General features: G+C 33.1%; 1 protein-coding gene across 1 annotated transcript in view; it reads right to left on the reverse strand.

Annotated features, from left to right (window-relative positions):
* The window catches only part of RhoGEF2 (Rho guanine nucleotide exchange factor 2), a 184,491-nt gene that overhangs the window by 15,749 nt on the left and 149,302 nt on the right, over positions 1-19,440 (reverse strand). Inside the window, exons 23-25 of the mRNA XM_090117129.1 lie at positions 1,710-1,813; positions 978-1,094; positions 188-429 (exon numbers count right to left, since the gene is read on the reverse strand). Of these exons, the coding sequence (XP_089973255.1) occupies positions 188-429; positions 978-1,094; positions 1,710-1,813 (463 nt within the window). The remainder of the gene's footprint in view (positions 1-187; positions 430-977; positions 1,095-1,709; positions 1,814-19,440) is intronic.

Raw genomic sequence — 19,440 nt, forward strand, 5'->3', positions numbered from 1 at the left:
GCATTATTAAATATAAGTACATACTTTGTTTGCATAAGAAAGTAGTTTGCGTAAATACCTTGATTTAAAATAGACTCATTAATTTAATCATTAATTATTAACTCATTAATAACACAAACTCAAACATTGATAAGTAATAAACAAATTACTGAAAATGCTGTCAATTTTACCCCTCCCCCCCACTCACCGTGTTCAGCATGACATCAGCCACAGCCCGCACGCCGACCACGTGCTGCGGGGCCTCACTCCGCACCGCCCGCAGCTCGCCATACAACCGCACGTGCCGCTCCCTCACAGCGGGCAGGTTCGGGAACAGAGCACGCAACTCGTCCGCCGGCAACAATGCGGGCTGCCGCTCCAGTGGGCGGAGGAAATCCCCTCCCAGCACTTTGAGCCAGCGCACGTGAGACCCCTCCGATACTATTAGCTCTGCGAGACGAATTATAATGTTCGTGGTAAAAGAAATACATGAAAGTACAGATGAAAAATAACAATACGAAAAAGCGTATAGACTCAATTGCGCGTAGATAATAAATATAGACAAAGGGATATTTCATTTGCCACAAAAGAAAGACAGTTAAAAATAAAGACATGATAGGGAACAGATACATACAATGATGCTTAACATAGATATAAACATAATTTTATATGGCACCTAAGAAAGATAAAATTTAAAATTCAAAAAATTAAACAGAATACAAACATCTAATAATACCAAAATTTCTTGCAGGTGACATTTCTGCAGTGATTATTAAAGTGGATCATAAAAAAAAATTCTCAATTACATACATACTTAAATACGAAACCTTTAATTTAATTCTAGAAATTGTATATTGAAGCTATATAAGCTTCAATTCATTCATAAAAACACCTACAACATGACATATTATTTATCTACAACATAACTATCATTGACACCAAAATACTGCCCAGACCATAAAACTACTAAAGAATTGAACCCAGAAGCTACTCCTCACCATGTATGACCTCCTGGCGCTTCCTGAGGCGGGCGCACAGCACCACGCTGTCGCGCACGGCGGCCGGCAAGCTGTCCGACCACTGCGCTGCTAACGGCTCCTCTTCTTCGGACCAGTCTGGAATAACACATTATTTATTTAAGAAAAAAGCTTATATACTGCATGCAATAATACAAAAAGACCCATTTATGCAAACATGAAACATTTTTTGAAGTGAAAACTTCTTTAGCGACGTTGAGCACTCGCGTCAGGACACGTGACCTGATCGAAAAAGCGTAAGACGGATACCATTCCAAAATATCAAACATGCTCAACGTTAATAATAAAGTTTTCACTTCTGCCGGCACTCCCGGAATGCAACCCGTCTTTTTTTTTGTTAAATTTAGTGTTAAAATACGTTTTCTACCTTCCCAAAAAATATAATAAATTTCTGACAACTAATAATGCAGCTTTTTACCTGTCAATTAATGCGGGCTTAATCAAATTTCCAAATTTCAAATAAAAGAACATTGTACTACATATATATATGTACATATATATACATACATACATTTTGTATAATCTTTTTACAAAATTCTCAATGTCTGGAAAATTCTCACATGTGGGTTGTCCGATATTTTTTTTTAGCCTACAATAGTTGATTAACGATACGATAAGCACGCTGCAACTAAACAAATTGTCATATTATGTAGTCAGTTAAAAATTCTCTAGAAATTAACAAATCACAACCACCTTGTTGCTCAGCTGCGACAGTGTTGCTCTCGTTGCTTCTAGACGACAAACTCGAACTGCTCGAGCTGCCGGAAGGCGCTGTCGCCGCTCCTGGCTCCAAATCACTGTAATATAAAACAATATTATATAATTAAAATATTGCACTTTTTTTAAAAGCTCCATACAATATTTTCCATGAAGGAAAACTTTCATGTGAAAAAATCTTTATAAATACCAAGAAGAACGTTCTTCTTCACCAAATTATAGTGAAGTTTCATATAGAAATGTAAGTCATATAGAAACTTCCAGGATTCTGCACCTAGCGCAAAACTTTTAGGGCATATAAATTCATGAGGTATATCTCACAAATACATGACATTCCATACCCTTAACACACAACATTCAATACGTGTACGGTAACACCTTAACATACCTTCATAACTGATCAGAACATTCCAGAAATTGTAGGTATCTAGCTCATAAGTGAAATATGCCAACCTACAACTGAATTCACAGGAATTGCGTAGATATGCTCACTTGTTTATACATGAATGAATTACGTACGCTTCGATAAAGTTACATTGAGTATTTGTGATATGCTTCATCTAATTTGAATAATTGTAATAATTTCTCAAGTGAAAAGGAAAATGATCGAAGCTTTGCCTATTTACATAAATCGATTAAAATCTCAATCAAAGGCTATTGCCGCTAACGATGAAAATTTCCACGGATTCGAATAATGGACTTTTCCTCAATTGTGAAAATATCGACGGAAAAGAAATGTTTGTTTTGGACTGCTTTGCGAAGTTCGTGTGATCCATTGAAATGTTACATTTTTTAGGCCTGACCTTGAGTTTTTTAGAGGACGCAATTTTATTTTTTTGATGTGTAGGGGGGGTCAGTGTGAAGCTATCACCAAGTTTGTGGGGTCGCCACCCTTGTCCCACGGCCGCCATCTTGAAAATAGCGGTTGAAATGGTTTTTACGATATATCTCTTAAACTATTTATCTGATAATAAAACAATGTTAACATTATTCGTTGCAAATTAAATTCTCTACAACTTAGGTTCAGTAACTTTTTGTCGTAGAACTATAAACAAAAAAGTTATAAGCGAAAATGTTCAGAAATTAGAGATGTTTATATTTTTCAATAAAACTTTTTTTTATAAGTTTACGAAGAAATTATATCAGACCATTTTTGTAGATTGTTTTTCGTAGAACAACTTTTATTTACAACATTTTTTCATTAAGTAAATAGCTAAGGTTTTACAGCCATCCGAAGTGAGTACTATTTTAAGTACTCTTTACTATACAGAATACGATATATTATTATGTGTGTACTAATAATAATTTGTCACCAGTAATTATTTTATTTTTGTTAATAATATTTTTAATAATTAATTTTACAATATTATTAATAATTAATTATTGAATCTTTTCCCCACAACCCAGGAGGTAGAGTCTGGAAGTGCGTTTTTTTTTACGTCGAAAAGCAGGGCTGAAATGTTCTGCAGTGTGCTTCCATTGTTTTGGAGTCTGGGAAAAGAGCCAATAGCCAATTTATTATGTATAGTTACTACATAGTAAATAGCTAAGGTTTTACAGCCATCCGAAGTGAGTACTATTTTTCAGTATAAATAGTACTAAGTAAATAGCTAAGGTTTTACAGCCATCCGAAGTGAGTACTATTTTTACTGAAAAATAGTACTCACTTCGGATGGCTGTAAAACCTTAGCTATTTACTTAATGAAAAAATGTTGTAAATAAAAGTTGTTCTACGAAAAACAATCTACAAAAATGGTCTGATATAATTTCTTCGTAAACTTATAAAAAAAAGTTTTATTGAAAAATATAAACATCTCTAATTTCTGAACATTTTCGCTTATAACTTTTTTGTTTATAGTTCTACGACAAAAAGTTACTGAACCTAAGTTGTAGAAAATTTAATTTGCAACGAATAATGTTAACATTGTTTTATTATCAGATAAATAGTTTAAGAGATATATCGTAAAAACCATTTCAACCGCTATTTTCAAGATGGCGGCCGTGGGACAAGGGTGGCGACCCCACAAACTTGGTGATAGCTTCACACTGACCCCCCCTACACATCAAAAAAATAAAATTGCGTCCTCTAAAAAATGCGACCCCAAATGTAACTTTTCAATGGACCAGTGTGACGTCTTGATAATGAGAGGTTTATTTTGGCTACCAAAATCAGCACCAATGCATTATGTATGCATGGAATATAATATCCCTTACCACTTTCGTTTAATTTAAAATTGCAAAATTCTATAGACGAGATCGACCTATATCTTTGTAGTCAATTCATTATAGCACTATTGTATCTTCAAATAATCCTTGAAATGTCATAAATGTTCTTCTTTCATTAATTCAACTAGGAAGTGTTCATTCTGCCAATATACATTCTTAGAACAATCTACCCAACCCACACAACCAAACAAAAGCACACAACACAACTACAAACTAAATCAAACGCTTCCCAAAAATCCATCACCCGTTCAATACGATGAATGATTAGTAGGTACCGATAAGTCTCAATCGCACATCGCACTCGGCTCTGGTTCCGGGAAAACAATAGAAATGGGTATAATTAGACGCAGAATCAAAGGTCGGGAGGAAGCGAGTTACAAACATGTGGGGGAAGTTATTACACTAAATCCGGAACGCGCGCGCGCACATCTGATACTGTTTGTGCAAAGTCCACGCACTTTTTGACAGAATGACGAGATGTGACGGGTTTTAATCGCAATTATTTAACTTATAGACCATAAAGATTAGTAAGCTGTATGAATGAACCAGTAACTAAGGGATATACAGCAGTGAATCTATCGTAGTAACAAGGTCAACGATAAGAATTATTAAGTTCTTTCAACAAGTAAGCTTTTCTGTTTGAAAAAGACAATATCTATTTATGATCTTTTACGCAAGTTTTTCACTTTATGCAATCCTTGCAGCAGTGCTTTATCGACCTTCTATTCCTTCTTAACTCTGTCAATAAGAAACACGCAAATTTCTACCATCCATATTAAATGACGTCCCTGTTAAACCAAATCATACACAAGTACATCCATAAATAACGTATGATCAAATTGCAATATATTTAATTATTATCCTTGAACACCTCGGCTGGGATTTACGATTGTGATTGATAGACAATTTATTGATTTAGTTTCTATATATACGCACTGCAAGAGTGACTTAAATAGATTTCACCGTTTGACGGATTGCCGGATGTGCTTTAATAGAATCTGTATCTTTGCAGATATGTTCAAGGTAGCATTTCATTTTCAGTATACAACTACTAGAGAAAGATGTATAAGTAAATTTTTCCTTTTAAACGTCCGTGAAATATTTTTTATGACAGACTTTTATATTTCTTCTAAATTTAATGCAAATGAACCAACCACTGCCTGGGATAATTTTTCTTACTTGAAATATCAATTGCTGTATATATTTTTATATCAAACATAGACAATTTCTTGCGTCAGAATACGTTATTATCAAGACTTTATGAGCACAAGTAATTTTTAAGAATTGTTTAAAAATATCGTTAAAATTTCTTACAAAAATATCGAAAGGTCTCATTCAAAATTATTTTAGTTTTGAACAACTCGGGCTAATTGGCAAACTTCATTCACTTAATCTCATATAATACAAAATAGTGCCTGTACCCTCCCTTAATAAAAACATGAAATAAAGGTTAACACGATTAAATTCCACTTAAAAACACCCACACACTTCAACGGAATCCATTACGGTCGTCATTCAAAGTATTGTTTATTCAATTATTACTTTTCTAAATGCAATATTATAATCCAATTAGTAACAACTAACGTATTACATAACCTACATCGATTATACGACTAGTAGCTAGATTAGACTGGTGGAATTTAGGTACCCCGATTTGTGAATATTTAAACTTAATATTTTAAATCAGCGTGTCTGTTTGTTGCACATTACTATAGAAATAGAAGCAACCGTTTTGAAAAAATCAATCTTTATAATTTTTATTTTACACAATGAACAGTAAAGAGGAACATAAATGATGCTCATCAATTTTACAGGCATAAAAACTTGACATTTAAATTATTATAAAATTAATTGAATAACATTAAGAGCACATTATAAACATGTAAACCACGTCGATCTATTACAATAAATTTTACGAAACATAACAAAAAAAAAAACATTTAGCAAAAACCCCATCTACATTTCAATAATGAAAGTCTCTATTAATTTCAATATTATTTGTATAGAAAATAATGTTAAAAAAAAGCATTGATAATTCGTTCCGTCACATGAGTGGCGCATCCTGACAAATATCTGACGGGCACATTATCTTGTAACGTGACAAGCAATTACGATAAACGCATAGAAACATGATTTACTTACACATTTTTTGTTAAAATATTATTTGTGAAATAATATTGTTGGATGCTAAACAGTTGGTATTATAAGGAGAAGAGTTGTATTTGTATATTTTTGGAAGGTCATAAATTTTCTACAAATTTTTTATCGTAGCTAGATGTTGTTTAGATCATCTATAAATCTATATCTATCATCATATACATCTATAAATACACTATATATAAGGAATACACTATATAATATATAAAAGGAACCACACAATTTATTGATACATATTTATTTTCCTCGACATCCTCGACATCAGCACACTTCTACAAGTTGCAATTTCCCTTACACTCCCTTCCATCATGATTTCGTTCAATCAAACCCTTAAACATCTTATAACAACACAACAACAACCATCACCTCTCCGATAGCGTCCGCCTCGCCAGCATGCCAACAGTTGCCGGCTGTCGCCCGGCTGGCAGCGACACGTTGCGCGACACACGAGGCGGGGCTTGCGCCGCCATTTTGTGTCGTACCACACTACACTAGAGTACACTAGAGTGCACTATAGTTCACAAGAGTACACTAGAGTAAACTATACTTCACAGAAGCACACTATAAAATCACTGATCGCTTGTATTCATAGTAAAAGTGAAAAACTGTTTTTGAATTTACTACACTACACTAGAGTACTACATATATACTTCACTGGAGTACACTAAGTCACTGATCACTTGTGTTCGTGGTAATAAGCTAAATACTTGTAAAATTGTTCAATTAAATGGTAAGAATAGTTTAAATGCTGAAATATGTTTATAAATAATTAATTTTTTTTAACGTTATTTATTAAACCGTTGATTATGGTAATGTGGTATGGTATGGTATAATAATGCAATGGTACAATCAGAAATAAATTAATCGGCATTGATAATCATTTCACGTTTGTTTTATCTCTGATAATAATTTCCAGGAAGAATGCATAATATGTATGATTTTTTTTTATAATAATTAATGTACTTTTTCAGTATATTTTCCTTTATTAAACGACCTCTAGGCTCTAATGGATAACCAAATACGCATTCACAGCGAATATTCACAGTAACTTTTTCCATAATATTATATTCGTATAAACATCACGAAATGACCCATAAAACCATCAATTATTACAAAAACTTTTCCCCCTTGGAAACTAGGAAATGGCACGTTGCTCTTAATACGCATCCTTTACACATTTTACAATCTCATAAATCTATTTACCGCATCATATACACATATATATTATATAAATATAAATATTGCATCTGACGCGCGTACATTTTCAGTTATTGCCCGAAATACATAGTACTGATAATATATAGACACTTTGGTGAGTGCGCTGCGGAATTGCACGATTTAATTCCGCCATCCCCGTTTTTCCTTCGATCGTCGAGGCGCACAGACTCTAGGCATCGCCATATGGTGGATGTTCCATGTACCCGGACAAAGCGGTTCGGATCGACATTCTTCATCCGAACCGCGAGGGACTGGAACATGCTTCCTGAGTATGTGTTCCCCGACGAGTACAATATGGGGGTCTTCAAGCGAAGAGTGAACGGGTACCTTCTAGGGAAGCGCGCTCCATCATAGGCCACATCTCAGCTTACCATCAGGCGAGATCGTGGTCAAGCGCTTCCCTATCACACAATAAAAAAATAAAAAAAAAATATAGAGCAATGAATCTTTTAACACCGACGTCATCGTCAAATACTCGTATATTCATATTATCCAGATGCTAGTGCTTTTCCTAAAGGACAACTACTGCATTTTATCTCATTATCTCATTAGATGTTATTTTATGCAATTATGTACATACCTACGTCCGCGTATAAGAAATGCCACGAAGATATAAGTAGCTGTTTAGTTTAGCGGCAGGTTGTTCATAAAAATTAAAAACACGTTTTTTAAAAAATATAACTAAATGTCATATTTTAATTTTTAATTATTTAAAAAGTATATTAGACTAGAGAACGATAAACCGTCACATTGAAATTCAATTAATTTCCAACACGAAATAAGCTAAACAGCATTGTCATGTTAAAATGAACAAAATCACTAGCAAGCCGCGCTCCAACATCATAATAATTATTCTAAGTACCAGATCGTTTATTTCCGAGAAGATAAATAATAGTATGTTGAATAGGTAATCTAGAGATATATAGAAATAAATCAATCGTCCGTCCTGCTATGTGCCATACACAGGCATTAAGGGCTAATTTAGTGCCGTAACTATATGCTAATCTAACTTCCTGCATGTGTAACCTTTGGATGACCATTTTTTACAAACGTATAAAAACAGCTATTTTCCTATAATATTATTCTTGCTTTTTCTACATATGGTTTTCTTATATAGCATGGGTTATACAACTTCGTTTTTGCCTACAAATAATACATCTAAAGCAATGATATTTAATTATATAGGTTTATGCAAAAACTGTGCCAAATATCATTCATATCCGTCCTGTCATTTATGTGTGTTAGAGTAACAAACATACTAACTTTTTATTTATTATTTTAATAGGTTAATAGGAAAAAGTGCGATTTACAAACGTTAATATTTCGTTCGAGATGAAAGTTTGCGCCGAAACTAAGAAATAACACACTAATAAAGCTTTTAAAAATCTAGTTGTATTTTTGAATTTGAGTTTCAGTTGCAAACAGAGTTGATATATTTTTACATTGACTGTGTAACGTACATAGTTCTGTACTTGGTAACTGCATTTAACAATAAAAGATAAAATATACCAAGTTTAAAACAAACAAAGCTTATGATAATTTCAATTGAAAACAAACTAACCAATACGAAAACAGTGATTGGAAACTATTTGCAATTCCGATTATATATAAATAAATTATTAGTTTTCTGTGCATTATATTTATTAATATTATTCATACACACATACCTACTAACTATTTATATTTATTTATCTGTACAATTATTTTTAAACAATTATCATATTTTCCCATTTTGATATCGGTGACCCAACGCGTTAGATATTATATGCATCACATTATAAATATTCTAAATAATAATTATAAAATAACGGAAGTCATTTAATATCTCGATGCATTGTACTGACTGCACTTGACCTGATTTTCTTATCTTTAAATTGTCTCTAAATAAATTATAAACAGAGCATCGTATAACAGGTGCAAGTGATAATACTATCTTTTTCAAATTGTCTAATAGTTAAGTACCTACTTCAAAAATTTTTTAATAAAAAAAATCCCGAGATTTCTTTGTTAAAGTGACACAAAAATTTACTCAGTATACAATCATCTTAACAATAAAATTCATGTTTTTATTTCGAGCTAAAAATGCTATACCTACATACTCATCAACCTACATTACTTATTATCAATAACCATCGAAAAACAAAAACACTACACACCACTACCTAACCTACGACAATCCAAAACGTCACTTCGACACGAGCATATATAAAGTACTCCGTAACATATAACCCGCGGCACACGTCCGAACCGCAGGGCGTCCGCGGAACGACTGATAAGGGCAGATGCATGGATGTAGGGCGGGCGCAAGCTCGTAGAGCGGAAAAGCTTTAGTGCGAATTAATGAATTAACAAACGAATTGTTTAGTGATAGAGTTCGTATGTTTAAGTATTGTTTTAAGTTGAAACTGAAAATATAAACGCAATAGTGCATTTATGGCAAAAGTACCTATACTAAAAGCTCGATTCGGAGTTTTATCATTTAACAATAAAAGTACATAGAGATTAGCGTATTTTCTAGAGGAATTTTCCAAATTTTGCGGTTGTTGTGCAACAAAAGCTTCATATAAAGCTATATCACTAAAAACTGCACTCAATCATATCAACCTCCACCCCATCCTTACCACGAACCTCCTCACCCCATAATTAAGTGCAATTATAAGAACCATCCAATGACGTCACACTTCACACGTATAGGAAAGTTCCTCCGAAGGCGCGGCGAGTACAGCGCGCAAACATGCGAGTTTATGTGTGTGCATTTGAGCCGATCGTAAATGTACATCTACCCGCCTTATGTTTGTGCAAACACACGTCAGCTGGAGTGCCACTGACGGTGTCGTTAATGAGAGCTACGCTAATAATAATTGAGGAGCACAAGGTTTATTATTCGTTGTTGGACACTCAAATATCAGGTACCTAGACAGCAAACAACTAAACTTCTATACATATAAACTTAACTAGCTCTCCACCCACGGCTTCGCCCGTTTTGTCTTAAATGTAATAAATTATATACTAAAACTTATTAGATTTAAGACAAAACGCCGTATTACTTAAAAAAGCCGTATCAAAATCCGTTGCGTAGTTTCAAAGATTTAAGCACACATAGGGACATAGAGTGGACTATGTAGTGATTTCAATTGAAGAAACTTTCTGTGCCTAGTTTAATATAACTATGTTTTTTTTACTTGAACATAATATAGGCTAACCTCTTAAAATGTTTTATGCGTGATGTTGCAGTATTTACTACACTAAAAATAAACTAAATGAAACCACACACGAAATATTATATTTTCTAAGTAAATAATTAGTAGAATGTTCAGATTTACAAATATTTCCCTTCATTCCACAGCCTTGTTTCAATCGTGTTGTTTTGGTTATTTTTACATATTTTCATATGTTTTGATACGGAAACTGCGCAGCGTTGTATTTTCTATGTTCATTGTTATGGCTATTAATCAATAATAACTATTTTAAAAGATACGCATTTATTCTGACTGTTATTTTTTTTCAACCATACACGATATGCGTTATAAGTTTTAATTTTAAGAATATAAATACAAATTTTATGCCAGCCCGATAAATTAAATATGCAAATAGCTGAACAGTTTACTACACCTAGTCTAAAAAAGAACGGCCTATTTACATTTATTTATTCAAAATATTAAAACATCTTGTTATTGACAACATTCAGCCCTCAAAGAAAATATTCCTTCAGCACACATAAACCAAACAGTACTACATATACGCTATATAAAAGCCGGTATAAAAGAAACTATTACCCTGGATAACGACGTACATAAGAGCCAATACTCGCTTAGGGCCCGACGTAACCTACTTTGCGCGACTGTAAAACCTAAGGCTTAGTGCACATGTCACGATTATTGACGTGAAGCTGCACCTATGAGCTTCTGCGTGTTATTAACCTTATATTAGTTAGCTCAGATCTAAGTTTGAATTTTAGTACTTTTGTAGCAAAAAATAAATAAGCTCGAAGTATTGAAACAACAACATATTAACATTAATGCCTGTTTAGAAAGAATACACAGATCTACTAATATAAATAACTCTATAGAAATAAATATCTTATCAATGAACAACATTGATAATATGAGAAGAAATATAAAGTATGGTCAAGCACCTTCGAAAATACCATTTGGAAATAAAACCATTATAAATTATATCAACAACAATAATGAAATCAATACATTGTCTAAACAAACAAACCACATATCCCTCAAGAAAATCCACACTAACGTCCATCCAAAACACCGCCCTCCTAACACAGAAGACGAATCTATACTAATGTTATAAAGCTGAAGATTTTGTTTGTTTGAACGCGCTGATCTCAGGAACTACTGGTCCGATTTGCAAAATTATTTCGGTGTTAGATAGCTCATTTATCGAGGAAGGCTATATATCATCACACTAAGAAAAACAGGAGCGGAGCAATACGGGTGAAACCGCGGAGCACAGCTAGTAAAATGTATAGAAAAAAACAACACCACCTTTATCAAGTAGAGCGTTACAGAACGTGACTTTAGCGTTGAAGCCTTATTTCTCTATCCTGTTACATAACTGCATTTAGGTTACAAGGGGTTCCGTGTTGTTAGCCTGCTAACTTACTAAACCGGGTTATTATAGGCTTCAAATAGACCTAGTTATAAATTATTAAACATTTTTTAATATATGAAAATGTTTTTCGGAAAATTTGAAGCTATTAGATATCATTATGTCATCTCTGAAACTATCATTCAGTGCAAATCTTCAATATAAATCTTAGACTAGAGGAATAATCGCTATCATACAATAATTACAAGCCTTTTCATAGTCGTAATCAAATGAGAGAAACATTTAAATGATGATGATGATATAATATACGTCCATTCTACGTCAAATCTGGTTACTTTCTATCAAAACAGAATACCCAAACGTTCACTGGAAAACCGAATTCAAATGAATCATTTGAAATGATACCGTCACTTGTCTCCAACTAAACCAAGCGCGGGAGGAAGCTACGTCGCATCGGTATGGGAATGTATGATTTATTTCCACTATATACGCGGGACTCGATTATTTTCGTCGCTCGAGGAATTTCCTCAATGATTCAATGTTATGAAAGATCTCGTCTTCGCGCCGTTGACTCAATGAGAATTCGAGAGATGACATTTTCGTGTAAACAGTGTTTTTTGTTTCGTGAAATTGTCATTTATAGATTTTATTATTTTCATGGGAAACATAAAATTCAAAGAAAACAAGTAAAATTATGATATTCATATTCAACTTCGTCAAAATATGTAAATGCTCAAACCTTTTCGGGGCTAATAGTTTATCGAACAACAACCATAACTAAACTTTTAATTCCCAGAAGTAACAATATTCCAAAACCGAAACCTAATCTGAAAACACAAACGCTAATAAAAGATCTAACCAGACAAACAATAAGGTTAATACTTTCACCTAGTCAATTAATTAATCAGCCAATTTGCCGACGAAAGACACGGCTTTAACTACATTATATGAAAAATAGTTAACGGCGCCCATGACCCACTGTCTCGGTTATATTTTAGAGACGATGTCGAAACCGCGTCTCGAGATTTCAAACAAAACAACGAGCCGTGAAAATCGATGAAAATTTTATGCTCTCAATGAAGTGAGAAGAACAACACAATCCTTATTTTAAACGGATGCAAAAATATATGATTTTCGACCTTGAATGTATTCTTTAATGTTGATATAAATTATAAAGTTCATTATCTGTGCTCTCGCGGAAAAGAATTGTTTTTGGGGCTTCTGGAAGCAATACTACAATAGTTATTGATACTACTATAACACTACCTACTGATATAGAAGAACTTTCATACAAAACCTTTTTTTAGAGACTATTTGGTAACGGCATTACAGCCGTTGTCACAAATTAGCAAGTAGAAATAAAAACATTCAGACAAACAACAGAGACCAACTAATTTTATCCACAAAGGATATACCAAAATACGCATCAAAAGAAGCACTATTCAGTCGAACAGAAACCATGAAACTACTCATTTCAATCACCAATAAAAGTGGTAATTTTAAATCCGACGCACATTAGACCGTTGCGCGCAATCAGAGGTCGCTAGTAATGATAAATATTCCTGTCATTGCCAGATATTTACGTCCAGCATAGCGTAAATATTTCCTGGGAGCGTATGAATAATCATACAGTTAATTTCGTGAAGTTTGATGTATGGTAGGGGAAGACTAACGAATTAATGTGGTATCAACTGAATATACATTTGTTGAGAGGGATTCATTTACAGTGAAAAATTAATAAATCATTGTAGATTTAATAGTATTAGATATCAAAGTATATGAAAAATTTAATTTTTAAAGTACAGCTACTATGAATATTAATAACGAACACTATAAAAGTAAAAACATAAGCAAATAGAGGCAAGCATAAAAATCTATCGAGTTTCGACTGATATATATTATAATCTATGAAATTTTCCTGTGAAGATTTGAATAATTAAATTCAAAATTGGTTGCATTGGATGGTTTCAAGTCTAGACTGCATAATCTTTAGATTAATGAAAAGCTACGTGAGTTAAATTGGAAGCTCTTCAAATTTACTATTTTTGAAGAGAAATGAATGATCTTAGATTTTTTATATTAAATAATTATTCAAGTTACTTTTAATCATACGGAAAATTTCTACTTAATAACATTATTCTTTCAAGTTAATTCCAAGAAAGTTGTTAAATATTTTCGGCTAAAATTTCCTTCCTTTCGACTTTGTTAGTACAGATGACGTTGTAATCAACAAAGATTTGCAAAAGCCTCGAAGCCTTACAGTTTCCAGAACCTTATATAAGTAAGAGTTACTTGAACTTTTATTTCCACGAAATAAGGAATCTAAGGAAAAAATATACAATTCTCAACCCTGCTTAAAATCTTCCACTTAACATGAACGTTATTGCTTATAAAATTTAATGACGTAATAAAATTCCATGTACCATTAATTTTTTCAAGGTTTGTAAAGAAATTTGATAAACAAACATACAAACTCTTGTAACAAATACATTTATAACAGATCAGGCGCTAGGTGTCATAAATATGCAATGGTATGATTTTATTTTGCATAATTGCGTATACCAGTTTTGAAACCAAACTTTACTCATACATCTTTAGAAGTAAACTTAATTTTATTTACCCCTTAAAACATCCCAAAGATTAACCCCAAAAAATAATGACATCAACTTAATCAAACCCAGACAGACATGCCTCAGTTGTCATGTTGTCTTAAAGCAATATTATTTCCAGTGTGAAAAAAAGACAGCGCTCTATAGATCGTCTAGCGGCATCACTTTCACATACAGGAAACAATACTGCTACAAAACATCATGGTAACTCCCAGACCGTACCAAACATACCTACTTATTCCTACGAATCCTATACATAGCAACTGATGCTTTTACGGGTAAAAATCAAACATTGGGCCAATATAATCAATTAGCGGCCACTCCAGAGATAGCGCGTACTCTGATTGAGTGTCACCGAGTGCAAAACAAGTAGATTATCACATACATCAATGGGAATGACGTCAGTGCTACCAACTGGACGGGAAGTTTTCAAAGAACTAATGTCAAAATAGTATACAATTTTTTGGAATGAAAGCATGACTTTCTATGTGAAGATTGTATTTTTTCATAAAATTTTACAGGATATAAGATTAAAATCGGTGAGTATGGTAAAGTCTGAAATAATTTATCTACGAAACATTTATAGAAATTCAATAACATATTTTACCATCGATTCGGAAAGCAGTATCTATGGAGAAGAACCCACATAGTTGTATATTGCATATAGCTTAAGGAGGTTCTATTTAGTGAGATCAAAACCTAATTCTCTTCGACAGCTAGGTTAGAAAACATTCGAATACTACCAAAACATGAAGTCACATCGCCACATAAACTTTACAGCACATTTTGCGACTTCTAAACCCGGGCACGTAACACGCGAGGAAGCTATAAATGGCGGATCAGCAATGAATAAAATGCCGTCTCTAAACAATGTTTTATTATCGCACAACACATTTGTTTATGCGGATCTTTCTATTGTTTACAATAACTGTGATTTTTACTGCCAACAAGTTATTTTAATCGTCGATGATACAGTATTCGAAGGAAGATGAATTATATTTATCATTGCAAAATTGAGTCAGAGTTTTTTCGTAAAAGAAATAGAGCATTTTGAAATCTTTACGATAAAGTTTTGCATTTAATTAAATCAAAAATTATAGCAGCAAATACGTAACCAACAAAAAAGGTAAACGACCGACGAGCATTCAAAAGAGGCGCCTCTTAAATACAAATGAATTGTTTGTGAACAAAAATACGCTTTATTGAGAAGGATTTCCCGAATTCCCGAACATCGAGCGACAATCGTAAAGCTCGCGAGGGACAAGTGGGACCGCGGTAAATAACAATTTTTTGTGGTACATGCGACTAACTGAGGGCGTTTTATAAACGTCATTTATAGCATTATCATCATCATATTAACAGACTCACTTACATATTTATACTCTTAGGGCATTTTGTAAAGAGAGTTGTAGAGCAAAATATAACTTTGCTAACATCGGCATATAATTCTTTTACAAGAAACTGAAGTTCACATACGGATATCAAAATAAATGATCAATATTTCATAATGTGTAATTCTGCGTTTTATCTGTTGTTATAAGTAACTCTTTAACATTCAAAAATCTATCATTCGTCTGTTGATGTACAAAGCCTAATATTAAATACGTTTACGTCACCTTTACCTACCTAACCCACCTAATACTTACGTTTTAGTATTGAAATTATCTAATATATGTCTAAACAACTAATTAATCGCTATAAGTATATAACTTGCAGCTCCCAAAATCGCTTGGCGCGTGTCCAAACCGCCACAAGAGCAATGTAGCGCATCCAGCGCTTTACCAATTCACTTCATTCTCAAACCAATTTAATGCACTCCTCTGATTACGCTGACGTCCAACTCTTGAAGAGCTTTTGCGCTTTAAGTCATGCGATCAATATACGTTACGAAAAGTTGCGCTAATTGCTGTTAAAGTTTGTATGTTTGTTACTCTACCGCATAAAAACATTCTTTTTAAAGGACAAAAACATTTTTCATACAGGCACAATAATATTTTGACCATTTGAGTGGAATAAAGGAATATTATAGCATATAACGATAATATTCCTACAATTACAGTAAACTAAATTATTTGTACCTATTTATTATTTAGCACAAAGCGTTTCAAACAATGCTATCACTAGGAAAAAGTTTTATCACTATATTATACCCTTAATAGAATGATAAAACTTTTTCCTAGTGATAGGTCCTATCCTACCTAGATACATAAATGCTATGAAAAATACATATAAACAAAGATTTTCCATTTCCACTATATTGTGTCTCGTCTCAATAGAGTTACCAACTTTACCGGCGCCTCGCTTATCAGTTGCAGACGCGGAAACTACCGTCACTCTGTTTTGTTCATTCGTTCAATGGATACGGGGATACAGACATACGTTGACGTATATTGTAAGTATTGTTTGGTGTATTTAGTTTGGATTTTATGTTATTTTTACAGATATAATAAAATATGGGCAATATAAAGATGATAAAAAATACACTTTTTACGATAATTTTATGAATTAGAATTTAGGTGTGAAATTTTTCAAAGTAACATTCATATTCAGAGAAATATAAGAAGGTAATTTCGCTTAATCTACTTCTTTCATAGTATAATTACATGAAATAAAAACTTTGTGGGTTTATTTGCAGTAATATCAAGAACTAATGAACCGATTCTAATAATTCATTCACCAGAAGAAAGCTACTTATCTCTTCGTGGCATTCTCTAGATTATACCCCGGGTAAAGCCGCAGTACACAGCTAGTATTAAAAATTATATATACAATATGTATATTAGCAATTACGCACAGGTTTCCACATAATACAAACTAGTATTATAATTAAAATGTTATATAAAACAAACGCAGTCACGTCTGTCCATTGTCTGCGAGCGCTATTGTTTGTCGAGTAACACTAGTAATGTGCTCTATCGATACATCATGTACACTATACGTACATCACTACACTTATTAAGGTAAAAAGCCGTGTATTTTAAAACAAAATTTACAATTATTTTACAATTTGACCGTAATTATAAATTCCATCATTCATATAATTAACATTTCAATCAGTTGATAAACAAAATTTTAATGATTTTTAATTTAATTTCTTCATTAATAAATACCAAAATCATATTTTTAAATACCATTACTCAATATTATCTGTCACATTTAACAACACGATACCTTCACATGTCCCTACAAACCACGATTAACTTTATAAAAACGCAATCAACACAACAAAATTAAAAACCAAAATTTCAACAAACACGCGACACGTCACACGTGCGTTCACCGTCGCGGCCGACGCAATACTGAAAACTGAAACCTATCACGTTTGTAGCATTCCTGAAAACCCGACCAAATTGTGTTGAACCCGCCATTCATATACATTGTACTAGCACAGAGTTCAGTTGAAACATAAACCGACCAAATAATGTTGACCCCGATCTTATAGTAATTTATTGAAATAAAGAGATCATTGTATATTGGTTATAGCACGGACATGCAAGTTTCAAAATATGTGAAGATTTTGCGAATGCTGCATGACGTGCATGCATAGTTAAAACTTGAATATTGATCGTCATTAATTATTAGCAAGGGGTACAGCTATACGTCTTCAAATCTATTTTTTTTTTATGCAATAGGGGGCAACAGAGCAGACGCGTCACCTGGTGGTAAGTGCTCCACGTCGCCCATATGTACGCACAGTGTCAGAGACATTGTGAGTATGTTGCCGGCCTTTCAAGTAGGAATATGCTCTTTTCTTGAATATATGTATAAACCAAGACCTACGCGCCTAATGATATCTACTCTACATTACTAAAAGCTTACAAAATTTGTATTAAAAAATATTATTTTGCGAATAAGTTCATCTCAAAACGGCAAGACCCTCCACTGTATACATTATATACATCGTCGAGAGCTCTAGTTAAATTGGGCCATGCGCAAGTACCAAATAAATGTTAACAATAACGAGATACAGTAAAATAAACGTTAACCAATTTGCATAAAGCATAAATTGCAATGGCAAAGATTTATCGATCGCTGCGAATTTAATATCCCACCTTCACTTTGGAAAGTGTACTTTATTGCATAGTAATTAAGATTCATAATTGTAATTATTGCATCTATTCATCATTTTCAGGACAAAAAGGTCAAGTGCGAGAGGAACTGAGCATTGCTTCAAGTTTTAAATAGATAAAAAAATGCATTTTGAAGTATCTTTTAATCAAATCCTCGTTATCTGTATAAAAACCTTTTGAATATAATAAAACGAGGAAAAGAAAATAAAGCAATTGAGTTTTTATTGAATAGCAATCTAAATGTAGATACTAATATAATTATCTATATTATATTATAAAGCTGAAGAGTTTGTTTGAACGCGCTAATCTCGGGAACGGTTCAATTCGAAAAATTCTTTCGGTGTTAGATAGCTCATTTATCGAGGAAAGCCATAGGGTATAATACCATCACGCTACGACCAACAGGAGTGGAGCCACGGGGGTGAAACCGCACGGCGCAGCTAGTTTGTAAATAAAATGTAACACATTTATAGTGACTTTAATAGAAATCGCTATATTTATTTTACTACTATCTATCAAAAATATCACATGCATTCAGGTCAATGTATGTATTCAAATTAAAATCATATAAAATAGAAATATACCCTCATTATTGAAATTATATTTAATTCGAAACATTGCTCGTATTTGTGCGAATAACGCGAATCGTCATGTAGCTAGCAGCTACAACAATTTTACGAGCGTTCAATCTAATTCTGTTCATCTAGTTACGAGCTTTCGAGTGCCAAACACTTAATATGTTCCTAGTATGCGGTATTTTACCAGCAAATTACATTCCCTACGTATTCCTAATAAGACTACTGGTACCGTGGTTACAATATTAAGACGGGGGTTCTGAATTCGATTCCTATAACTGCTAAA

Source organism: Colias eurytheme, chromosome 27 (genome assembly GCF_061535395.1).
Source record: "Colias eurytheme isolate Ceu_HAF_F1 chromosome 27, ilColEury1 Martin Lab GWU primary, whole genome shotgun sequence".
NCBI classification, from domain to species: domain Eukaryota; kingdom Metazoa; phylum Arthropoda; class Insecta; order Lepidoptera; family Pieridae; genus Colias; species Colias eurytheme.